Genomic DNA, 26,794 nt, shown 5'->3' with positions numbered 1-26,794 from the left:
CTAATTCATGTTTAATATGGGATAAAATGCCATAAATAAGTAAATAAATATAAACTTTTAACGTTCAGCACCTGATTCTCAAAATGGACATATTCCAAACACTATAATGAAAATAAAATTATTTTTTTCTACCTTTGTTGTCTGGTGACTTAGATACTGGGCCAGCATGATCAGAGAAACAGATTCTGCTGCTCTCTATCTGTTCCCTTGACTCCGTTTCCAGGGCTTCCTTTCCATTTATTTCTTTTCTTTCCTCCTTTCTTCTTCATTTCTGGTCCTCCGCAGACTTGACTGTCCAGTGGATCTAGCTTCTTCCTATTTTCTCCATCCATGTGCAGTTTATCTCCTCAATTCCTTTTCCCTCATCTAATCTCCTTCCTCTATCTTCCCTCCATGTCCAGCATTTCTTCTCTCTCCCTTCCCTCCATCCATGTCCTCCCCTCCATCCATGTCCTGAAACTCTCCTCTCTCCCCTGCCCCCCTCTACCCATCCATGCCCAGCAAGAATCTCCCCTGTCCCCCTCTCCCCATCCATGCCCAGCAAGTCTCTCCCCTGCCCCCTCTACCCATCCATGCCCAGAAAAGTCTCTCCCCTGCCCCCCTCTCCCCATCCATACCCAGCAAGTCTCTCCCCTGCCCCCTCTCCTCATCCATGCCCAGCAAGTCTCTCCCCTGCCCCCTCTCCCCATCCATGCCCAGCAAGTCTCTCCCCTGCCCCCTCTATCCATCCATGCCCAGAAGTCTCTCCCCTGCCCCCCTCTCCCCATCCATGCCCAGCAAGTCTCTCCCCTGCCCCCTCTCCCCATCCATGCCCAGCAAGTCTCTCCCCTGCCCCCCTCTCCCCATCCATGCCCAGCAAGTCTCTCCCCTGCCCCCTCTACCCATCCATGCCCAGAAAAGTCTCTCCCCTGCCCCCCCTCTCCCCATCCATGCCCAGAAAAGTCTCTCCCTGCCCCCCTCTCCCCATCCATGCCCAGAAATGTCTCTCCCCTGCCCCCCTCTCCGCATCCATGCCCAGAAAAGTCTCTCCCCTGCCCCCCTCTCCCCATCCATGCCCAGCAAGTCTCTCCCCTGGCCCCCTCTCCCCATCCATGCCCAGCAAGTCTCTCCCCTGCCCCCTCTACCCATCCATGCCCAGAAAAGTCTCTCTCCTGCCCCCCTCTCCCCATCCATGCCCAGCAAGTCTCTCCCCTGGCCCCCTCTCCCCATCCATGCCCAGCAAGTCTCTCCCCTGCCCCCTCTATCCATCCATGCCCAGAAAAGTCTCTCCCCTGCCCCCCTCTCCCCATCCATGCCCAGCAAGTCTCTCCCCTGCCCCCCCTCTCCCCATCCATGCCCAGCAAGTCTCTCCCCTGCCCCCCTCTCCCCATCCATACCCAGTGATTCTCCTCCCTCCCCTGCCGCTCCCAAACATGTCCAACGAACGATGTCCTTCGCCCCCACCCTCCCCTCCCGCTCCCATCTGTCTTTTTTTAACTATCTTCGTCGAAGCGCACGCAATGTAAAGCCCTGCTGCGTGCTGGCTGTCTCTCCAGGCTTCCCCTGCTTGCTTCGGTGATGTTTGCGCCCTTAGTCCCGCCTTCACGGAAAAAGGAAATGACGTCAGAATGACGTCAGAGGGCGGGACTAAGGGCGCGAACATCAACGAAGCAAGCAGGGGAAGCCTGGAGAGACGGCCAGCATGCAGCAGGGCTTTAAATAGCGCGCGCTTCGACGGAGGTAATTAAAAAAGACAGATGGGAGCAGGAGGGGAGGGTGGGGGCGAAGGACATCATTCGTTGGACATGTTTCGGAGCAGCAGGGGAGGTAAGCATGGCCTGTGATGGCGCCCTCCTGCCATGCTTACCTCCCCTAATGGAGCCGGCTCGCCCCCAACAACAACTGGCTCGCAAGAGCTGTCAAATTTTAACAAGCGGCTCTTGCGAGCCGGACAGAGCCGGCTCCAGCATACCAATGTTTGCACTCGAATCTTACTTTGATTGTCTCAAGGTTTCTTTCCCTATGACAATGGGAATATTATTTTGACTCCTATACCTAAAAATGCCCAAACTAGCCTAAGTTTAGTTTCCAATTATAGACCAGTAGCCTCAATTCCTCTTCTTGTTAAAGTAATGGAAGAACATGTCATGTACCAACTTATGGAGTATCTCCAGCTTCATGCCATTTTGCATAGTTCACAATCTGTCTGGTTTTAGGCCCTCTTACAGCACAAAAACTGTGCTTACCAACCTCTTAGCTAACTTTAGGAGAGAATTAAGTTTTGGAAACAAAATATTGATACTTCAATTTGAACTATCCAGTGCCTCTGACATTGTTGATCATAATATTCTTTTAAATACTCTTGACTATTACAGAATCTGTAGAGTTGTCCTGAAATGGTTTTCTGGCTTCTTAAGATCTAGGTCGATATCAAGTCAAGCAATCAGGTGTAATTTCTTCCACTTGGTCTCCTGGCTATGGGTTCCCTTGAGGTCCCCCTCTTTCCCCCCATCTTGTTCAACATTATGATGATTCCTTTTGGTTATCTTTTAGAAAAACATGGTCTTTCAACATACATATATACTAATGATGTCACTATTTATATCCCATTCTCTAAGGAATTACTTGACAAAACTCAAATAATTAGTCTATCACTCCTAAATATAGGATCTGTATCTATGAACAATGATTAATATCTACAACGTTGTCTCTTAAATCATTGTACATTAGCAATAAACTTTTCACAAAAATAGTTTAATTAGCTTTAATAGAAAATCTTACAACAGACATACGTTTAAAGTAAGCCCAGTAGATCCCTGAGCACAAATTTGCCCTGTGTAGTGCATTGCCCCTGTAAATCAACCTTAACCTCTCCGAATCTCCAACTATTGTCCTATTTTTCAGTTGATTGTCCAGTTAAACTTCAATCCTTTAGGAGCACCGGCACCTCAGTCTAACAGTATCACTTTAAATTCTGTGTTGAAATGACCTTAATCGCTGCTTCTTCACAAGTTGCTGGTGTTGTTATTCTGCTGCCTGGGAAGCTGTGCTCCACCTCTAACAAATATTCAGCTTCTGTATGATGCAACTTCCATTTCCACAAAGGCGGCCGGGAAGGTCAGACAGAAGGCTCCGATGTCAGCACAGGTAGCGCATTGTGAACTGCTGCCAGCAACCTCTCTAAGACAGCTTTATAAAGGTATTAGGGGTATTAGTGAGGAGGAAGGGGAGGAGGGAGGGGAACTCAGTTGATACTTGTAAGACCTAGGGGGTACTTGGCTTGAAAAAGTTGGGAAGCCCTGCTCTATAAGAACCAGATGAAACACCATCAGCTAAAGGGGTCTTTTGCACAACTTTCCCCAAATGTCAAAATCAATCTCAACAGACTCAGCCATTTTCAAACAAGGAAGCAGCACTTCTCCTTAACAGCAGTAATGCAGAAGCAGGAAAGTTGTGCAAAAGACCCCTTTAGCTGATGGTATTTCATCTGGTGTAGAAGTCAGTGTGTTATCTTCCACTCTCGTTTATTCCTGGACCTGCGTAGAGGTTTCTTCCTGTTTCATCTGTGTACACTCGCATTGACCACATTTCTGGACCAATAAAGTACTTGTGGAACTCCTGTAGCCTGGGTGTGCCACTCTGGATTGTGTTTTTGAGGGGAGACTATGGATTGGCTAATTAGTATTTAAACGATCCTTTTAAAAAAAAAAGGGATCAATATAGATTATTATAGTTTGTGGATTTAATGTGAGGCTACATGACTCTGATGATCCAACACAAACATTTTTCATAGGTTGTTTTGAAGGGGTACTTTGTATCTTATATTGAATGTGGGTACTTCAAACATTAAGGTGATATATTCTACTGCATTCAAAGTGTATTTACAATTGTGCAAATATATGTATGTATTCTATTTGTGTGCATACATCTTTCATAAAGTATACATGCATACTGCAGCTCTGCTCTTCCTCCACCCAAACTACACTCTCAGGAATGCCAATGTGTGAACTGATGAAAAATATGCATGTTTTTGTCAGCATGCACATTTATACATTGCATATTCACCTACGCAATTTTATAACTATTTTCTACAAGCTTCACATGCACAAAATGTTTTATAAAATTATCTCTAAGCTGATACTTAAAAACAAATTTATGCAGTTGACACCACTACCAGCCACAGAAGTGCTTAAAAAAAACATTGTGAAGGCTTTTTGTATAAATTTAGCCATTCGAGGGGAAGTTATCAACATGTGCTACCATTTTACTGTTAACTGCAGTTTTTAGTAACTAGGTTTCAAGGCATAATAGCAAGAATTAGTGGTAAAAAAAAAAACACATCTTAACGGTACGTCATGTTGTTAACTATGTCTCAAACTGCTAAATGGTTAATGTTATATGTCTGGAAAAAGGGAGTGTTTTGGGGTGGACTGAAGGTGGAAAAAAAAACATGCATGTTCAACTGGTGAACATATGTTATTTGTCTAAGTGCCAGCAACAGAATAACAGGTGTAATTTTAAATGGATAACAAAGTTATGAATGCATTTTCAGAACCAGCATTTTACACGAATAGTGCCACAAAAACATGTGCAGCTTTAAAGTTATATTGTGGCTCTGCTGATGAATACTAACTACCTTAAGTTTTATCTCCACTGTGCTTTGGAGAACATCCCATGATTTAAACACCTCTCCTCAACCACACAGAAGACAATTTTCAAAGCTTTCTACACACTGTTTACCTGCATATAATAGTCTTATAACTTAATAAAACCCCCAGTGATTTATTTGGGGGGGGGGGGGCATGGTTTCACAACAGCCTTCTGAAACCATGCCACCCCCCCCCCCAAATCACTGCAGGTAAAAAGGTTAATGTTAGGTCAGAGAAGGGAAAGTACATACAGGGGTTTCATGCACTTTATGGCACTTTGCACTAGCTGCAGTACAGACACAAAGTCCACAGATACTTCTGTAATTCAAAGAGAGTTTCCTTTTGAAACGGAACTGGCAGGCTACCCAAAAACTCTGAAATTGCCCCCACAATCTAATGCAGCAGAGGCTAAACAAAACTATTCTGGTTCGTCTCCAGTACTGCTGAGCTATGTTCACTACATCTCATGAAGGAGGATAGATCAATTTCATTGTGATCACCAAGAATGCGCAGAAGAAGCCTTTTTAGCTCAAACTTCACTAATGAATTGCAAAGGATGCATCAAGTTAAAGCAGAAGTGGTTCTCACCAAAGTGCAGCTGTACTTAAAGGTAGGAAAGGCATCAGGTTTCATGTCCAATACCTTCAGCTGAGGCCGAGATATACTTTGAACCTGCAAGTTACACAAAAGAGAGTCAGAAATTTTGGGTTCCAGATCTCAAGGTGCAGAAAATCCAGAGGTCAATGGTAAAGAAGGATCTAAAATTCTGCATCTCTTCAAAAGAAAGCAGTTATTTTTAATGAAATGTTGAGGGAATTCATAAAGGTTTTCTGTTCATTTTTTTTTGGTGGGGGGGAGAGAGGGGAATTTTCACAGGTTTTTATACAGGTGAACATGTTTATCCATATAAAAATGTGGTCTGAAAATTGTCATCCTTCCACCCTAATGCAGGTAAAAGATTAAGGGAGGAAGTTATCAACCTGGACTACCATTAGGTTTTTTTTTTATTATTTATTTATAATTTTCAATTATACACTCACAAGTGTAACTCTTGTTTCAAAAACACAGATCAAAAATATTCCATAAATCTTGTTTAAAGAAGAAAATAACTTTAGATCTTCCTTAGACCACTACTAAGAAGTAGAATCCCGAGGCCAGGAGAAAGCAAAAAGGAAAATTGGATACATTGAAACATAAGACTTAACAGTTACCCCACTCCCCCCACCCATTAAATCCTTTGAATATGAACCTCATATTAAGGATCCTGGGAGTCTCTGAATAATGACTGGTAGATGCTGATCTATCTTGGAAGAGCTGGATAGTCACAGCTGGTGCTGGGACTCTGTTCATAACTGCATAGAGGGTGAAACTCACCTTGCATTTCTCACTACTCACTGACTGCTGCACAGAATGACCAAGCTGCTTCAGTGTGCTGGGCTTCAGCCCGGAGGCTCCAACAAGAGAATGCTTATCTGCAAGAACAGGCAAAGAAAAACACACAGCAATATAAAGCAGTTGAAAGACAACTTTGCCATTTTCTCAGACGGACATCCCTATTATTTATGCAGAGCAGCTCAGGACTACACTGTACTTAATTTATCAAGAGGTTCTGAAATAGTTGACCTATCAGGGTTAGAGGCGGTAATTTTCAGACAGATGGCAATACTTGCAGGCCTGTGTGTATTTTGTACAAGCAGGCCTGCAAGTCTATTTTGAAAATCCCATTGGCTGCATGCTGCTCCAATTTATTTGAAGCGATAACTGCAGTTAACATATCTGGGATTAAAAAAAGGTTTGGACAAGCTCACAGAGAAAAGTCCATCGTCTGCTGAGATAGACATGTGGGAAGCCACTGCTGTCCCTGGGATTGGTAGCATGGAATCTTGCAACTATTTGGGAATCGACCAGGTATTTGTGGCCTGTTTTCTTCCTCTTCCGGAGGCTGTATAAGCCTCCTTTCCATTTTGTTCTATCCCTCCTGCTGCACTATCACAAATGGATTTCTCCCCCCTTCTCTAAGTGGTCCAGTCCTGTCACTGTTTTTGAAACAAGGTTTTTCTTCTCTATTTACTATTTATGTAACTTAGACTGAAGGCTCCCAAAGGGCAGGGTAGTAAATAAAAATAAAACTTGGAAACTTGGATTGGCCACTGTTGGAAAGAGGATACTGGAAGGCCCATCGGTCTGCCCTGGTATGACTATTCACATGTTACTTTTGCATCCACTACATATGTATGTTGTTAAATTCTTGAAAAGCAGGTGTGGGATGCATTATTTGCATAATGCTAACATGCATACACAGTTCTTTATAGAGACACATTAATTCTTGCTTTCAAATTAAATCCCCATATTTGCTTTCCAGGTTTATCTTGGCCCCACCCTGTGAAAAGATCACGTTTTTCCCTGAAGAGTGTCCATGGCAACTTTGACAGTTTTCCCACAGAAATCTCATTGAACATTGCCAAGACCATTAACATTGGTTGTAGACTTTAAGAAAACGTTGTCAGGAATTAGAAATCTACTATTTCTATACATTTATATGTATTTCAAGATATAAAATCAATTTGATGCACAGAATTGACTCAAATTGGACTGGCTGGATTTTGTGACCCTAGAGAGAGCCTTTTTTAATTGAAAAATCATTTTTGTTTCCGATTACTCTCCAACTAATTAAACGCTATGTTAAGCGCAAACAATACACACCAGTGGTTCCCGGTCACACCATCACTAGATGGCATCACATAAAAAAAGGCTGCTCCATCTTCCTCTAGACCTCCACTATAACCTATGCCCTACCTTGAGGGGGTAAGGTGGTGCCTATTTGTAGCCTGTATTACGAAGGCACATAAGTGCCTATGTGCCTTTATAAAATACCAGCACAAACCCCACAGAAATTGTGTGTACATTTATACCGGCTCAAGAGTAGCTGTAAAATGTACATGTGAAACTGTGACTCTGCCAGCACTCCGCCCAAACTCCCAGAACACACCTGCACCAATGTCAAGTACAATTGTGTGTGCTCTGGTCATTGCCTGTACTTTTTATGAGGTATTTTACAAGTGAAAATGCCTTTATAAAATTATCTGTAATGTGTTTTCTTTCTAAGCTGATTGTGTGTATGTGGCAGTGAGGAGAGTGCAGCATAAGTGTTAGCCAGATGCTGCTAATCCTTCTGCTGAAACCAGTTTCATAAACTGGAGGAAGCCTGCCTTACTCTGAAGAGGCTGATAGAGAAGCATATCTGGCTCTAACAGCAAAACCTGACACGCTTCTGTCAGAGTGCTGACCAAAAGGGCAATTCTATAAGGCACGACTAAATTTAGGTATCATCAATACGCACCAACTTATAGAACAGGTGCACTTATGAATGTTGATGATGCCACTAATTGGCATTTACGTATGTAAGAATCCAGGCATTACTGTATAAAATTTGCACCAAAATCACTAAGGGGCCCTTTTACAGAGCAGCGGTAAGCCCAACGCGGCCACCAGAGGTAGTCCCGCCCCAAGCGTGCGCCATTTCCGGGGGGGGGGGGGGGGGGGGGGGGAGAAAACCTTTGAAAATGACTTGCACAGTGATAACCCGGCGGTAATCGGGCATCGCTCTGCTCTGCCCAGTCATCGTCGGGTTACCACAGAAGACTTTATCGCCACCGAATGGCCATGTGGTAAGAGTTATCTCACCGCATGGCCATTTTGGGGGGGAGGGGAGGGGCTTTTACAGGCTGCGGGAAAAACCGGCCCCTACCGCAGCTTGGTAAAACGATCCCTCAGCATGCAAGTGCAAGGGACTATCAACATGGGCAGAGTATGGGTGGGTAATGGGCGCATCTCCGAGATATGCACATAATTTACAGAATGCTGTAAATTATACTTCAGGGCACACAGGCATTGACTTGGTATAACCGTTGGCATCTACCTTTAAGGTGCACCATTGCAAACTTACAGTAGTATTCTATAATGGCATCTTGGTGGTGCTAAGATGCTTTTATAGAAATGGCGCTCAATGCAACTAAGATGTGTGCACAATTTTGGGCGCCACATATAGAATCATATATACAATTGCTACCTAAGCCTGAATCTGCACAACATCCTCACACTCCTTCTCTTCTGTCCTGGCATTACCATTTATAAGGAAGATCTGCCTGCTGCCTGCCTGATCTGTTACAGACTCTTGGGCTGAGCTGGCAGGAGCTGGCAGGATGGCCCTCGTGGGTCTTGCTGCAGCTAGTAAGGAAGACCGTGTTCTTGTTTTGCCCTTCAGGTCCGATCCTCTTTGAGCAGCAGCAGGAATAGAAGAATCGATTCTGGATGGAAAAAAAACAACAACATGTACTAAAGCCAAAATTTTCATATGATGAGAATATAAGTCACCAGAGATCAACATGGAAAAGCAATTTTACATACTTAATGAGTAAGAACTCTATCCTGGGTCATTAAATGGAGTGGCCTAGTGGTTAGAGCACCGGTCTTGCAATCCAGAGGTGGCCAGTTCAAATCCCACTGCTGCTCCTTGTGATCTTGGGCAAGTCACTTAACCCTCCATTGCCTCAGGTACAAACTTAGATTGTGAGCCCTCCTGGGACAGAGAAATATCCAGTGTACCTGAATGTAACTCACCTTGAGCTACTACTGAAAAGGTGTGAGCAAAATATAAAATATAAATAAATAAATAAATAAATAAATACCATACTGTTTGACCGTTTACTGTTGTCCTGTAAGGCACAACCACCCTTTCAATTATGATGTGAAAGCGTCACTTTTATGAACCCACAGCAATCAAAAGGAGGCTCGGCTAACGCAAACCACAGAATTCTATATAAAACACACACTTACCCCACAGATGTCATGAGAGTGGTAGCTGGAAGCTGAGGTGGTTCTTTGTTGCTGGTCACTTCTGGAGGAGTCCGTTTTCCTGCCTCATTGACTACTTGCTCCTGTGTTAGAGAGTCACTAGCCAATACATGGTTTGTCTGTGCCGCTATATCATGTCCTGTCAGCTTCAACTCCCTCTCAAGCAGATAATCTTCGGAGATAACTACTTCCTCCCACTCAGCCTCCTGCAGCTGCTTACTGAAAGCCACTGTGTTCAGAAGCTGGCTGACAGCTTCTGTGCTCTCTTGGCTGGATTTGGAGAAATTTTCCCGAACAGGTGTTGACTCTGGGGTTGACTGGCATCTTTTGGTTGCTGGCACTTTTGCAGGGCTAGCTATTCGTTGCTGTGTTTTTCCCATTTCTTTCTTCTCCTGAAAAGCCCAACCCCCCCCCCCCCCCCAACAAAAGAGAGAAAACATGCATCAATTAATGATCATGTTCAGTATGTGAATGGCAATTTTATAATCTAGGTGCTCATATTTATCTGCGATTTACCCACCCACTCCCCGGATTCTATATATGGTGCCCAAAATTATGCACACATCTTAATTAAGAAGTTTAGAAGCCATTAACTAGCACTAATTAGGAGCTAACAACTAATTATTGCAGTTAACTGGCTCCAATTAGGATTTGCGCATAAACCTTGCTAAGTGCTATTTTATAAAGAACCGTGTGCAAATCTTTTGGCTCACAACTCAAAAGGCAGCATGGCACAGGTTTTCACTAGAGATGTGTCCAGTATTATAGAACTCAGAGGATCCGTGACTAACTTACATGCCAGGATTTACACCAGCTGGTGTAAATCCTTGCGCTCGAAGTTTGGCACGGAAATCAGCTTAGTGCAGATTTTTTTTTCACTGCCCTAGTCCTATGTGTGTAAATATATAATACACTTATGCTCGTATACATTAGAAGGCTCCTAAGTGCTATTCTGCAAATAGCTGCTTAACTTACAACGTGCTTATCTGAAAAGGAGCGTACACAGCGGCAGAGCATGGGTGGGATACTTGTAAGTTACATGCAACTCTGCCCCACTTGGGTGCCTGCATTTGCACAAGATGGCTGTCGTAAGTGTAGACACCTACGAGGTAGGTGCGCCGATACCGGGTTACACTAATATTTTATAATGAAATTTACGTTCCATTATAGGCCCCTACCACTCAGCATCAGGGCACCTACTACAGAATGAATATGTTTACATGGTAATTTCAGAAAGATGCTGTTTCTGCGTATAGATGGCTGGATGCAAATACTTCAAGTGGCACACGTTTTGGCCAGGTCAGCGGGTCAAAAAATGTACACATGTACTTCCCATTTTACCAAATGGAATACACATATACCTTAAAAAATTTCGGTGTCAGCTTTTTCACCAGCTCTGAGGCATGTGCAAGTGCTGGCTACCTACTCTTTTGGACCATGGGTCGCCACCACTGATTCAGGGGGCAATAGCAGATAATAACACGGGGATAAAATTTGTCCCCGTCCCATCCCCATGGGTTCTATCTCCGTCCTCAATCCGTCACCGCAGGTTCTGTCCCCAACCCCGTCGGCTCTGATCTTATCTGCAGATGCCTCAAACACTTATGATTTTATATTTAAATACTTTTATTAAAGTATAAAAAGGAACAATATGCTGTGCAACTGTTGTGTTCAAATTAGAAATAGAAAAAATATTGTTGTCTACATCAATCAAACATAAATAAAGGTCCAGTTGATTAACAGGCTTCAAAGTAGAAAGTGACATGGGGACAAAGTTTGTCCCCGTCCTCATGGGCTCTGTCCCCATAACCGTCCCGTCCCCGTGGGATCTGTCCCTGTCCCCATCCCGCAGTTACTGCGGATCCCCGTCCCCGTGTCATTCTCTAGGCAATAGTGAAACCCTCTGTGGGTTCAATAACTCTGAGGAAACAGTTTTCGCCTCTCCTTAACTGGCTCCTCTTCTCCATGCAGGTTACTAAAATGCACCCACATATCATTTGTTGCAAAACCAGCACATAAGCATGTACATCCCAGCACATATATGTGTAGAGCTCCAGGTGACACCATACTTTACTTACATGTACATTTATAACACTGCTGCTCCCACTTCATGTCCCAGCAAATACATGTATCTACCACAATCCATGTAGGTATTTTACAAAGGGCTCCACAATCAGCAGAACATTTGTAAAATACAGGGAGAAAAGAGCACATCTCAGCAAGTTCCTAACTCAACAACCTTCAGTATGCAAAACTAGACTTCAAGTGTATACTAATGAAATTGATATCGGCTCAGGACTGACTCAAACCCCTCAGTTTTCTCCGTGATTAAGAGCCGTTTCTACCACTTTGGCACATCTGTTGTTTGTTTGCCCATGCGATCCAATCTGCAGTAATATCCAGGCTCAACTACAGTAATGTGTAATTCTCAGGAAAATCTATAAAATAGGTGCAATTAATAAAAAATTCAGCTGCCCATTTATTGGATACAAATTCAGAAAACACATTTTCAGTTCTAGACAGCCTTGACACTTGTGTTTAAGGTTCTGTCAAGATATTTACTAAAGGTTGCAGTGGCCAGCAACTTAATGGAAAATGGTTACAAACTTCTGTATTACTGGTACTATACCCCACCCGCCTTGCCGGGAAGAGAGGCAATGCTGGCAAAATTGTGGGTGCAGGGGAGATATGTATCATGTGTGGTGGTCATGTGCTGTAATACAACCTTTTTGGACAGCTATCATAAACGCTTTACAGCAGATTATACATATAACTTATCCCACTGAGGTGGAATTCTGCTTGCTTCATTTTAAACCTTTTGGAATTAAGAAAGAACAACACAGATTTGTCACTAGCTTCTTTACAGCGGCCAGGCTAGTACTGGCTACTGCCATCTGCTCCTTCGTTGGACACAGCACGTCTTAAGCTGGACTACATCTACCAAATGACCAAGGTCACTGCTATACAACGTGGCCATTTCTTTTGTTTTATAAGACCTGAGACTTTTACCAACAATGGCTCTTCTTAATTTGTGGACATTCCAGAGCAGAAAGTGGGGCCTTGCTGTGTATGGGAGGGTAGTTTGATAAGGGTTGGGTGGGATAGGGTTGCTAGGGACTCTTTCGTGGGATTTTTACTACTTTGATGTACATTGTTGTGTTCGCTTAAGCATGTTTTGTGATGGTTTTCTTTAAATAAAGGAATAGAGTTGGGAAAAAAAAGGTTCTGTCAAGGATGAGGCTTTTCTTGTATCAAGTTATTTTACGTTATGTAGTTTTAATATGTTGAATTTGATATGCTATGACATGAAACCTTCCTCACACACACCTCATGGCTGGAAGGTATCTACTAAAATTTATAAAATCACAAGAAGGAAAAAGCATTAGAAAGCCAGGACTTAATCTTCAAATTTTAAATATAGTCACATCTAGGCTTTGTTGCAATCATCGTTTTTTTATGCCACGGTCTCTTTATATCAACTACAATATCTATGCAAGGGCTACCTTTGAGGCTGAAACTGCTAAATTACATACATATACAGAAGTATCTATATAGAGAAATATGGTATAAATATTGAGATAGCTTAAGGAAATCATTCTAGAAGGGAAAGGGAAATGGGACTTGATATACCGCCTTTCTGAGGTTTTTGCAACTGCATTCAAAGCGGTTTACATATATTCAGGTACTTATTTTGTACCAGGGGCAATGGAGGGTTAAGTGACTTGCCCAGAGTCACAACTTGCTGAAGTGGGAATCGAACTCAGTTCCCCAGGATCAAAGTCCACTGCACTAACCACTAGGCTACTCCTCCACAAGAGCTATGTAGAAGGCCTACATAGCTTTTAAACGTGTAAATTATTAGTGGGGGTAATTCAATATAGATCACCTAAAGTTAGATGCCAGAAAGGTGCATAACTGTCATTACAGAATACCAGTATTTACGCGCCTAACTTCCACTAGATCAATGGCTGGAATTTCAACGCACAACTTATAGAATATCGACTAAGGGCAGTAGCATGCGTAACTGCTAACTGGTGCTAATTAACGTCAACTATAGTCTATTATTGCTCGTTAACACCAGCTCATTATTAAATGAAATCACGTGTACAACTGACCTTATTCTCTGTGTGTGTGTAAATTTGCACATGCAACTTTCTAGAATTAGGGAGAATATGTGTAAAGAGTTATTTTATAAAGCTACTGGACGTGTTTTGTGCGAGCTGGAAAAGGATGGTTGTATTTCTATTTTGCAATGGCAATGCATGCATACTTAAGGAAAAAAAATGGGATGTCAATGTTTACATCTGCTCCAAAGCAGGTACGAATGTCAGCTAACTGCTCAATTGGACTTAGATCTACATGAGTGATTGAGAAGGAATTTGTTTTTATTATTATTTATTAGGATTTATTTACTGCCTTTTTGAAGGAATTCACTCAAGGCGGTGTACAGTAAGAATAAATCAAACATGAGCACAGACAATTACAGCAGTAAAAATTTTCAAATAACAATACAAAATATGGCATAGTATATTACTTATAATATCAACACAATACGTAATAGAACATTTTAATTGACAGTGAAGGGTAGAGGGAAATGAATCCATCATTTAAGGTAACTCCACTCTGATGCTGTCAGCTAGCCAACTTGTTATCTGAGTAACTACACCAGTATCATTCAAATGAAAAACAGTGTCGGCTTGTAGGCAGTGCTAGATCCACGCTGTCGTAGAGAGAGAACTGGAAATCCTGCATCATGAGCACATACTGGCCACTTGGTAAAGAGTAAGCCAGGTACGTTCGGATTCGTGGGCAACAAGCAAAGTAAAATAGCAGTAAAGCAGCTTTGATCATTAAAACTATTAGTAGCGCTTATTTATTTTTTTAATCTCTGGTTAACACATAAAACTTTCTTGGTAAATTTACCTCCCCTCAATGGTTCGATGGGAAATAGGAAGGAGCAGTCATGTCATTGTTATCTGCCGTCTTTCAGGCGTTTGCAACCCAAGTTATGTAAAAAAAGACAGTTTGTGGTTATTAGGCTGATGTCCTATGGGCTAGTTATTTCATTCCATGGGATTGCCTAGCTTCTTGCTAGAGTGGACTCATAATTTGGATTTTTCAATGTCTCGCTTTAATATCCTCATAGTATGGGCTGGTTAAGTTTGTGTCACAGAATAGGAGCCATAATAAATATGCATAGCATCTGTTTGTAATGTATGCATGCTTTTCTTTTGTGTGTTTTAATAACATTTATATCCCACATTTTTCAGAACATTTTTGTTCACAGCGAGTAATGGGTTTCATCCTATACAACTGATATATTTCATAGTACACCAACAAAACCAATGTCGATAGACACCTTGGTACTCAGACCTCGTTTCCCCTTTTGCTGTCCAATAAACTGCGACATTCATCTCTTTAGTGCCATAGTGAAGGCCAATTAATTTTTTACTTTCTAGTCTAGTGGAAGCTTCTTCCAGTCTCAGGGCAACAACCGAAAAAGCACAACTGCGCTTTTCCACAAATTGATATTTTGTTAGTGTGTGGTATTTATTAGACCAGGCCTTTAAATAATTGACCAGTTTCAGACTGGAGTCTGCAAACACCTCTCTAGTACTATGTGAGCCACATTGAGCCTACAAATAGGTGGGAAAATGTGGGATACAAATGTAACAAATAAATAAATATAAGCAAAGATGGAACATAGAGATAGGTAAGAGAGTAGGAGGAGTTAGAAAGTGAAGTCCAAAGCCAGCTCAAATATTCCGAGAGACTTTTCACTCAACTTATAATTGGCTCTTCTAGACATTCAGTTTTCTAAGTGCTGCTAGCTGGATGCACAGGTTGTGAAATCAGTTATTCTAGAGGCCTGTTTTTATAAAGGCACATAGGTGACTATGTTGCCTTAATAAAACAGAAAAGGTTTTTAAATATTTATTAAGCAAATCTCAACTGCAACCATCTTTGAAAAAATTCATAAACCTCATTTCATGACAATTTCACAAATCATCATATATGAAATCTCTTATATCCAAGAGGCATTTCAAAAGCAGACTTCTAGATCAATAATTATACAATAGAAGTCCTCTTTTGAAGTGCCTCTTGGACATCATATATGATGATTTGTGAAATCACTATTAGTAAGATTTACTAATATTAGTCTAATGTTTTTAATGCTGTCTTTATACATTATGCATAAATAGGTGCACATTTGAGAATTTTTACAGGCGCCCTGTTCTAAATTTATCCCCCACATGCATCCCTTCACCCACGTACAGGGTTGGACATCTACCTCCAGAAGCTCAGATATAAAATAATTAGAGCTTCTAATACCAGGGGTTTATCGTTTGAAAATGTAAGGGTTTATTTTTCAGGCAATTTGGAGATTTGACAGGCTGAGAAAATTACAGGTTTATTGGTACATTTGCATCTCAAAATAAATTATTTCATGCTATTTCAGCTGAATTCCATAAAATGATGCAAAATGCTCTCTGCATCCCTCATCATTCTCAACATGCTGTCTCAAGCCCCTTCATCATCCCACAGCAGTCAAATGCTATCTCAATCTCTCCCCCCCCCCCCCCCCCATAACTACTTTTCTGATGGTTTTTCCTATTTATTAACTTTCCTTTTTTCTTTTGCATTTATCTACAGCTTTTCCTTGAAAAGGCTGCCTGTACTTATCTCCCTTCCCCCCGGTAACTTTCTCTCTCTCTTCTTCCCAGGGCACTTTTCTACTTTAGCTCACCTCAATGGATTGTAGAAAGGATGATTTGGGGTAATTTTGAGGATTCTTCCTACTGAGGGTGTTTTATATCAGTTTTCCAGTTATAATCTAAAATCAGAACCTCAGCTACAGAAATCAGTGACCTCTCATAATTTAAAGAACCAAGATAACTCATATTGATGGGAATCACAGCTCCTATATACTTAAATTCACTTTCAAGTTCCATTGGATGTGAATGTCATTTAATAAACTTTATTTTGACCATGACTTCATCACATTTGACACTTCTATATGCTACTGTAGGAACACAGAGAGCATACTGGACAGCTCAGCGTTCTTGGTTGTCACAATACAATTCCCAATATGATTTGGATTAGCAATTGCACTGGACACCGAAGAAAAGCGTTTCAAAACTTGATGATACTAGTGGCAGAATGCACTGCTTTCAAGACCGAGCGGTATGAGATGAGCTTTGAAAGATGAGTATTTAGTTATGTAACACTTGATACTGCTGCTGAATATTCTTCTTTTTTTTTTTTTTTTTGCTCCATGGCAGCAGCAGAATTTAAGAAAACACTGACTAAATATCAAAAAACACTGACTGCCATGGCTCAATATTATTCTTTATTTCTATACAAGCAAGGGTACTATCAGGGCAACTATGGTATTTTATCTAAAACAAAAGTTGGCAAAAGTAAAAGGTACGATAAACTACAAATTTCTAAGCTGCAAAGGGCTCAAAACTTCTTTGTTGCTATCATTTAAAAAAAACCAAACTTCAGGTGCTGATTTAAAAATGAATGTGCATCCAAGGTTGCCGAATGATTTCTTCCACAAAGGCAAAAAAGGAAGAAAAAGCAATTGTACTTCAACAAAATAAAGAGAATAAAAGCAAACAATACCTTTGGAACCCATTTACCCCCTAAGAAACTTCCACACAATGGGCATTTGGGTGGCTTATGCCTAGTAACATAGGTGAAGGTACAACCAGCACTGGTGCAGTTTCCACGTCCCCGACGAGTGTAAGTGGAGGTCTGAAATATAAAAAAAGGAAAGAAAAAAAAAGAAGGATAACAAAATGACAAATTACTGCACAATTCCTCTTTCCACCTCCTTGTATGAAAACTAATAACTACACAAGGAGAAATTAGGTCTTACCTGATAATTTTCTTTCAATTACTCCTTCCCAGTATTCCAGAACCTGTGGGATACTTGTGTCCATCAACCAGCAGGTGGAGATAGAGAACTGAAAACTGAGCTGAGATATATTTCTCTTGGCATCCAGTTCAGCTCCTCAGTATGTACATAGACAAGCATAAATAAGCATAAGAACTTTATAACTCACTAACCTAACGAGATGAGCAGATGTGTGAACCTCTCATCTCTAGACAACAAGAGATATGCAGGAAGCACCATGCAAGGTGACAATCGTTATTTGACCCATTACTTTGCACTGACTAAATATTAGAAACCTTGGGTGGAATAGTGGCCATGTCAAAGGCTTGTTTCAGCGAGCCTTCTAGCTTCCTATCTTGTAGGTCATTTAGGGCAATGCCCCCTTCCAACGGCAAGGAAGTCTTCTTAATCACCGCAATAACTGGGAGTTCACCCTGAGAAGTTGCAATTTATTTTTCTCCTCCAGTACTAAAGGGTAGAGGCGATCCATGGTTCTTCCCACTCTCAGACCCGTGTCCGGTGAGACCCATTCTGCTGTAATCAGGGCTTGAATGTCTGGATGCATCGGGAAGGCCTTGGACCTCTAAGCCCACTCATGATTGACAAAGACGGAACTCCTGACGCCAAAGCAGAAGGTTCCTCAATGGAAAGCACTGCCAATGCCTCAGAAATAAAGTGTACTGAGCTCCTCTTTATGAAACAACCTCAGTATTTTCAGATCATCCCCCTCCTCTAACAGCCCCTTTAACAATGGCTCCTCTGAATACACCATGGCCACATCAGATAAGGAAGGAGAAGCAGAGATAGACCTTCTGGAGTAACACAGTAGATGACGGCAGAAAAAGACCTGCACGGTCCATCCAGTCTGCCCAACAAGATTAATTCATATGTGCTACTTTTTGTGTATACCTTACCTTGATTTGCATCTGCCATTTTCAGGGCACAGACCGTATCTGCCCAGCACTAGCCTCGCCTCCCAACCACCAGCCCCGCCTCCCACCACCGGCTCTGCCACTCAATCTCGGCTAAGCTTCTGAGGAACCATTCCTTCTGGACAGGATTCCTTTATGTTTATCCCACGCATGTTTGAATTCCGTTACCGTTTTCATCTCCACCATCTCCCGCGGGAGGGCATTCCAAGTATCCACCACTCTCTCCATGAAAAAATACTTCCTGACATTTTTCTTGAGTCTGCCCCCCTTCAATCTCATTTCTTGTCCTCTAGTTCTACCGCCTTCCCATCTACGGAAAAGGTTCGTTTGCGGATTAATACCTTTCAAATATCTGAACATCTGTATCATATCACCCCTGTTTCTCCTTTCCTCCAGGGTGTACATGTTCAGGTCAGCAAGTCTCTCCTCATACGTCTTGTAACGCAAATCCCATACCAATCTCATAGCTTTTCTTTGCACCGCTTCAATTCTTTTTACATCCTTAGCAAGATACGGCCTCCAAAACTGAACACAATACTCCAGGTGGGGCCTCACCAATGACTTATACAGGGGCATTAAAACCTCTTTTCTTCTGCTGGTCACACCTCTCTCTATACAGCCTAGCAACCTTCTAGCTACGGCCACCACCTTGTCACACTGTTTCGTCGCCTTCAGATCCTCAGATATTATCACCACAAGATCCCTCTCCCCGTCTGTACATATCAGACTCTCAAAGCCTAACACATACGTCTCCCGTGGATTTCTACTAAGTGCATCACTTTGCATTTCTTCGCATTGAATTTTAATTGCCAAACCTTAGACCATTCTTCTAGCTTCCGCAGATCCTTTTTCATGTTTTCCACTCCCTCCCGAGTGACACTCTGTTACAAATCTTAGTATCATCCGCAAAAAGGCAAACTTTACCTTCTAACCCTTTGGCAATGTCACTCACAAATATATTGAACAGAATCGCCCCAGCACCGATTACTGAGGCACTCCACTACTCACCTTTCCCTCATCCGAACGAATTCCATTAACCACCACCCTCTGGCGTCTGTCCGTCAACCAGTTCACCACTTCGGGTCCTATCTTCAGCCTGTCAAGTTTATTCAAGAGCCTCCTGTGGGGAACCGTGTCAAAAGCTTTGCTGAAATCTAAGTAGATTACGTCTATAGCACGTCCCTGATTCAATTCTACCACTCTCAGACAGATGAGGTTAAAGATCTCTTGTTTAGCCTCATCTGTTGGGACAGCAGGGAAAGCAACTAAAACACCTTGCAGTAACCTGTTCCTGATTCAGTAAATAGGCCTGGTGTAAGAGCAATACAAACTCCAGAGAAAACAAAGATCCTGATGCAGCTGAATGCTCTGTCGAGCCCTGAGGTGGTAAAACGGTGGCTATGGTCCAGGCAGAGGCTGTTCCTCACTGCTAGTCAGCTGCAACAAAATGGCACCCATTCCCGTGCTCTATTTATTATTTAAGTATTTATATACTGCTTAGACCTAAGTGGTTTACAATTCTTTTCTTTTTCAGATACTGGTATTGTCCCTAATGGGCTCACAATCTACCTGGGGCACTGGAGGGCTAAGTGACTTGCCCAGGTTCACACGGAGCCAGAGAGGGAATTGAACCTGGTTCCCCTAGGATCTCAGCCTACTGTTGACCGTTAGGTCCACAAACCACTAAACTAACCATTAGGCCACTCCTCCACTCCAATTTAATGCTCTCTTGCATCAAATTGTGAATCAGCCCTGCCAGAAAGCCTAAAGTCCCCAGTATATTCAGATGCTGCGCCAAATCAGAGGATGTGCTGCCACCGCCTGTTTCCCCCATGTCCTGCAGGATTCCCGACTTGCACACACTGCAACGTCCCACAGTGGGAACACCGCTTAACTGCTTCCACGGGAGTCGCCATTCACCCAACTGTCCCAAGTCATCAGGAGCTATTTTTACAAGCTTCGACTTATTCATTCCACTCGCCCCCTTGGTCTTTTCCTCAGCTCTTAATATTTTAGTTCATTCATTAGTAATCTCACAACTTGATTACTATAATTTGCTATACTGTGAAATTCATGTTAAAGAGCTTAGACGGTTACAACTCATACAGAACATTGCAATCTGCTTGATCATTAACATAAGAAAATATGATCATGTTACACTGCACCTCAAAACTGCTCATTGGCTACCAATCAATCAGCATGTAACTTATAACATTTTAATCTTAGTTCAAAAGATCCTAGCTACTGGAGAACCATCATACCTCTCTAATGTTCTTACCCTTACAGTCCTTCGAGAACACTCCAGTCAGCTCAACAAAACCAGTTAATCATCCCTTCCTATCGCATTATTATTCATGAACACATTAGGCACTCTGCTTTCTCGGTCCAGGGACCACAACTTTGGAATGCCCTTCTAGCCTCCCTAAGACTACAAGCATCACTGACAAAGTTTAGGGTAGATCTTAAAACTTATCTTTTAACGATGCAGTCAGCTGAAGATTTATTTCTTGTGTCAGTCCAGGGACTCTGCGGATTTTACTGAGCCTCCCCTTCCTTGTGTCTCTTCATGTTTCTTTCCATCGTCATTGTAGCTCTACCCCTTCCTTATAACCTGTCTGTCCACAGGTTATCATTTTTTGTATTATGAATCACCCTGAAGGCTGAAATAGGGCAGTATAGTAAATTCTAAATAAATTTGGAACTTGGAAATGTGTCCCAAGCAGTGAGCCAGGATTCCTCCTCTGCACCAAGTAGAATTTGCAGCCCTCCAAGTAGTTCTGAGTCACACTTTTATTGGACTTACCACTACTGGCTGTTTCCCGCAAGCTCATAGTCTCCACAAGTCTTACCACTGATGAGAAAGGCTCAGGAGAGTTACTCTGACCCACGCTCTCCAACAAACCTCTTTCCTTCTCTCTTTTTTTTTTTTCTTTTTAATGGATGTTGTGCTGGAAAAGGAGAGCTCTTCAGGAAACTGGAGAGAGGTGAAGGGAGGGAAGAAGTAAATTTTGGGGGTAGCAGAGACAGGAATCTAAAGACCTCCAGATATGACTCTGCAGACTCAAGCCACCCGCAAAGCTCAACTGGGATCAGCTGGCCAACTGGACCAGAAGCAAAGAACTCAGAACCACAGGCTGAAAAATGTGTCCATCCACCTGCTGGAGATAAAAAAAAATAATGAGGCTGCCAAGACAGATATGTCTCAGCTCAGTTTTCAGTTCTCTATCTCCACCTGCTGATTGATGGACACAACAGATTCTGGAATAGTAGGAAGCTACATAATGGAAAGGCACTCTAGAGAAGAAGAATTATTGTAATTTTGCATGCATACCAAAACATGTGTATGTGAACAGTAAATTTGATTATTACAAAAAGCCATAAGTGAAAGCCCAATATTACAAAAAAAAATGGAGCTTCTAAATTGGGTTTCTAAGTGAGTTCCCTAATCTTTCAGTCAAGCACAGGAGCCTTAGTTTTCTACTGAAAATTACCTAAATGTAAGATCTTAGAAGTTATGTTTATAAATTTAGGTCTGGCCATTCAGTTGTCTATACTAAAAGCCTAATTTAGGTGCCAAATGCTGAAAATCACTACTAAGCTCCTTTTTTCCATGCCCTAAATCTGCCCCTTTTGCCACCTACTTTTAAGGATTCAAAATTTAGAAATTTAGTGAAAAAGTTAGGCACTCAGTCCTAGTAAATTTTCAGAAGCCAATTTTGAAGTCTAACTCTTGAAGGTAAGAGCATAAACCATTTTACTATCAGCCTCTGAGTTCTCTGTTACAGTGCTTCTCTTCCTGAAACCCTGACTGGATGGGTGGTTTTCTGAGGACTGGGTTGAAACCCATGCTCTATTAATCCACACATATATTAACACAGGTGGCAGTAGGATTCCCCTATTAACTACAGGAAAGACCATCTCTGATAACAAGACGTTAATTCAGTTAACTATCCTATTCAATCAATGGTCTCTCTACCAAGACACTCAAATATAATACGAAGTAATTCTGGTGCTGGTTTTTATTCATGTAGGTAGTTATGCAAAATTAAATGCACTAAGAATCTCCAAGTGAAGTTGGTAATGATAAAAACCTTTTCTGGCCTTGAAAATTCAGGCCTTTTAAAAAATATAAACTGCGGCATCTTCCTAAACATTTTGGAGGTAATTCTAGAAGTGAACGTCTCCATTTAAGCGCACCAATGCCATGCACTGGGCAGCATTTCTAGGCAGCAATGTTGTTACAAAATACTAATGTAAGTCAGTGTAGGAGCGCCTCAGTTTAGGCGCAACCATTTATGTCATGTCAAACAAGCAGGTGTAAATGGATGTGCCTACATGCGCCACATAGCATCACAAGTTACGCGTGTCATAGGGAAATACACTCATGGCCCACCCATGAATATGACCCCCTGCGGTTAGGTGCTATAGAACAGTGCCTAGCTCATGTTTGCACATAGCTACCCATTACTAGAGCCTATGATGCTCATAGGTGGCATGTGCGTCTAGGCGCCAATTTACAGAATTACCTCCTGTAATAGCAATTCTATAACAGGGTGCCTACAGTTATGTGCCCAGGCAGCATATGATAGGAGCCTGTTATATAAATAAAAAGCAGGAGGCAACAGAATGCAAGCATAACTGGGTAGATATTTATTTATTTATTTTATTAGACTTTATTAACTGCCTTTTTGAAGAAATTCACCCAAGACAGTGTACTGCAAGAATAAGCTGGACGTAGGTAAATCAGCAGATATGTGCTTAACATTCAGGCACGAGCATTTATGCCAGCCATATATCTAGGATTCCAGAATCTTCAGAACTTTTAGTACAAGAACAGTGCTGGGCAGACTTCTACGGTCTGTGTCCTGAGAATGGCACAGACAAATCAAACTCGGGTATAAAGTATCACATACCATGTAAAATGAGTTTATCTTGTTGGGCAGTCTGGATGGACCGTAAGGTCTTTATCTGCCGTCATTTACTATGTTACTATATGTTACTCTTTGGGGTTCTGCATGGAATGTTGCTATTAATTGGGATTCCAGAATCTTGTAACTCTTTAGGATTCCAGAATCTTCAGAACTTTTAGTACAAGAACAGTGCTGGGCAGACTTCTATGGTCTGTGCCCTGAGAATGGCACGGACAAATCAAACTCGGTATAAAGTATCACATACCATGTAAAATGAGTTTATCTTGATGGGCAGACTGGATGGACCGTAAGGTCTTTATCTGCTGTCAATTACTATGTTAGTGCCCAAGTCCTGCAGATACTCGCATAACTTACAGTATTGTGCAAGTTATGAGGTTTGAGTCCCACCCAAGACCTGATCATATGTGCACCCCCTTAAAAATGTGCAACACAAGCTAAGTGGGTTATTAACAAAATGGCACTTAGGTGGAGTTTTGGCAGTTACGCAGGAAATGTGCGCTAATACACCCATAAATGCCATTATTCTAAACACGTAATAGGCACATAAACATTTGCACTTCTGTTACAAAATTACCCCTATTGGGAGTAACTGTATAACATATGCCCATATGGCTTGTACAGGGACACAGTCTGGGTGAAGAATGGGCGCATTTTGCAAGTGCATGTGAAGATTATAAAATACAGTAATTATATGCATGCATGAATAATCTGAGCACAGTCATTTACTACTGCAAGGTAGGCGCAATTTCTGCCACTTATGTTACTATTTTATAAATCAACATAAATCAATATGTCCTCTTGAACTAAGTGCCCTGCTATAAAATTACTCTTTTTATGCTAAGAGGGATTCATAAATACATAAGCATCATCACACTGGGACAGACCGAAGGACCATCAAGCCCAGTATCCTGTTCCCAACAGTGGCCAATCCAGGTCACAAGTACTTGGCAAGATTCCACTACAAGAGGAAACTGCAGCAGCTGAAGTACATGATGGCATAGCTACCCAGGCATGCTGGGTTTCTATAACTACTGCCTCAAGTCCTGGTATCTACAGATTTTTGGAGAGCAGGAAACTTTGTATGTCTGCATAACCAGCACAGCAAGCCCCTACTTAGGATTTCAGTTAGTAAACATTCTCAATGGCACAAATATTCTTCTGTTTACTAACCAGTTTGATGGATGGAGCGCTGTCCACACTGGGATGTGTAAGAGGCAGCATGATGAATTGGGAAGTGGGAACTGCTGGGCGGAACTCATTGGGCTCCTTAAATTCAAAAGAATCAGATTTCAGTATAAGAGACACAGAGAAAAAGACACAAATAATGGAAGATAAGAAATGCACAAAATAAAAATGAGCTCCAGTGTCACTAACAGCCATATATTCATTAATTTATTGAACTTCATGTCTACTGTCTGTCCCTGTTGTTTATCAGACGCTCTTTGCCCTCCCCCCCACCAACCCAAGCCCATTATCCTCACCCATCCCAACCAGGCACAGTTTGACAATGCTCCTCTCTCCCTCCCTCATGTCCAAGCCAAGAAGTCTCGGTCCTCTACCCAGCCTGGCTTAAGCACTCTTTCCCTCAAGTTCTAGGCTCCTCTGACACCTTCTGGTCCTACAAGTTTGCAAGGATTAGGTGACACCCAGACTTGCAGTCATTTCTCCTACCTCTGGTGCCATGGTCCCCTGCCCAAAAGCAGAAACAGTTGATGCAGATACCACAAAGTTATTTTCTTTGGTCAAGTACCATGTGTCTCTTTTTGAGCTGCACATCAATCAAATTCCCATGCTGGTCTCATGAGACCTGAGACTGTAAGACCAGCACAAGAATTCAGGTACCATGTGGCTCACACTTACTAGAATCCAAGCGGTGCCAGACCAAAAAACTGCTGTTCTGCAAGTAATGATGGAAGAGGGAGCGACGGAAACCAAAAAGTGAAGGGCAACTTGTTTGAGTCTGGGGATGCCATTGGCTGAAGCTTGCTAGCTGGGAGGTTAGTGAAACTGGCTTGCTGTTTACTAGGGGTTAGGCGAGGGATGTTTGGGTGGCTGGTTATTTTGGAGAGGGGTTTTGACTTACTGACCTGTAGATATAGGGGGCTGAGACTGTTTAGTAAGAGGGCAGGTTGAGAAAAGGAGACTGCTAGGGATAGGGTGGAGGATTGAGAGCGAGGGAAAGAGGCATTGCTGGGGAATGATGGGAGGGTGAGCGAGAGAGATGACTGCTGGGGATGAGGGAGAGACTTCTAAATCATGCTCAACTCCATTTTAGGTAGAACTCCTGTGGTGCCCTGGAGACAGAAGTTAAAAAGATTCCAGAAATGATGCAGGAAGGCACAAGTGGTAATCTGAGTACTTTTCATCTTTATACTTCCTTGCTCTTTCAGCTACTATAATCATTTTTTTCAAAATTTCCAGTTTTTCTAGATCAAATATTGCAGCAAAACATTTATCATGTCCGTCTCTTTTTCTATGCCTGACATGTACCCCACCTAATGCTATAGCAAACCATAAGGGCTGAGGCTACTGAACATAGACATCTGCCCTGATGATTCTGAATCATTTATCTTTAAACTGTAAGTCTTCTTAGCAAACAAGAAACAGAGAATTCTCAAAATACCTGCAAGGCCTAAAACAGGCCTTAAGGATTCTTATTTGTGTGGTTCACAGTTTCAGAAGTCTTTCCTTTTAAACCATCTAGCAACACCAGACAATAGAAAAAAAGAACTATACAGTTCAGCTCACCTGCTCTGTCAGCACCGTAAGCACAGACATTCCATCTGGAATCTGCGGTCTGCTCATGGCGATTCCACCAGTGGGGCTGCCTACAAGAGTATCTTCAATGACAACACTAGCTGCTTGATATTGGTGGCTGTCTTCTAACTCCAAAGTAGCCTCATCAAGGATGATATCATCAGTTACCTTGTCAGCAACGGGGCTTACATATTGTGAAAGCAGTTCCGAGGTGACCAGCTCTTTTCCACCATTAGAATGGCCAAAAGATGAACTCTCTTCTTCAAGTCCTTCAATCGTGATGCATTGTTCTGTGACACTGACGTGACTTGGGACAACAGAAAGGATACTCTGAACTGCATCCTGGGAGACTGTGGAAGAGCTCCTCACCACTGGTCCACAGAGCTCCACGTGATGCCTGCTCCTACCTTCCTGCAGAGCAGTTTTTGGGATGATGACATAATCTGAACGAGGAAGGATCTTCCGAAAACCTGGGACATCGGAAACCACTGTGGGAGAACTGTAGTTGGAGTTCTGTTTACAAAAAGAATAAGAACGACGAAAAGTGATTTGGAGAAAGTGATTTTACAGTGCCTGCATTGCTGTATAGAAAATTTCCTAAAGCAACACATGCATTAAAATTATCTGCTTGATGCAATCCTTATCTTAGCTCCACTCCTGGAAACGCATCCGCTAAATGCAAATAAAGCGAATGCTACATACCTGTAGAAGGTATTCTCCGAGGACAGCAGGCTGATTGTTCTCACTGATGGGTGACGTCCACGGCAGCCCCTCCAATCGGAAACTTCA

The 26,794-nt window shown here is 42.2% G+C and overlaps 1 protein-coding gene across 2 annotated transcripts in view; it reads right to left on the bottom strand.

Annotated features, from left to right (window-relative positions):
* The window catches only part of HMGXB3 (HMG-box containing 3), a 115,196-nt gene that overhangs the window by 44,237 nt on the left and 44,165 nt on the right, over positions 1-26,794 (bottom strand). For both annotated transcript variants that reach the window (XM_030212274.1, XM_030212273.1), the window contains exons 4-10: positions 25,997-26,518; positions 24,419-24,514; positions 17,112-17,243; positions 9,465-9,874; positions 8,754-8,935; positions 6,003-6,100; positions 5,217-5,300 (exon numbers count right to left, since the gene is read on the bottom strand). In XM_030212274.1, coding sequence (XP_030068134.1) covers positions 5,217-5,300; positions 6,003-6,100; positions 8,754-8,935; positions 9,465-9,874; positions 17,112-17,243; positions 24,419-24,514; positions 25,997-26,518 — 1,524 coding nt within the window. The remainder of the gene's footprint in view (positions 1-5,216; positions 5,301-6,002; positions 6,101-8,753; positions 8,936-9,464; positions 9,875-17,111; positions 17,244-24,418; positions 24,515-25,996; positions 26,519-26,794) is intronic.

The sequence above is a fragment of the Microcaecilia unicolor genome, chromosome 8 (assembly GCF_901765095.1).
Source record: "Microcaecilia unicolor chromosome 8, aMicUni1.1, whole genome shotgun sequence".
NCBI classification, from domain to species: Eukaryota; Metazoa; Chordata; class Amphibia; order Gymnophiona; family Siphonopidae; genus Microcaecilia; species Microcaecilia unicolor.
Note: the sequence above shows the minus strand (reverse complement) of the source record. Positions and strands in the feature narration are given on the sequence as shown.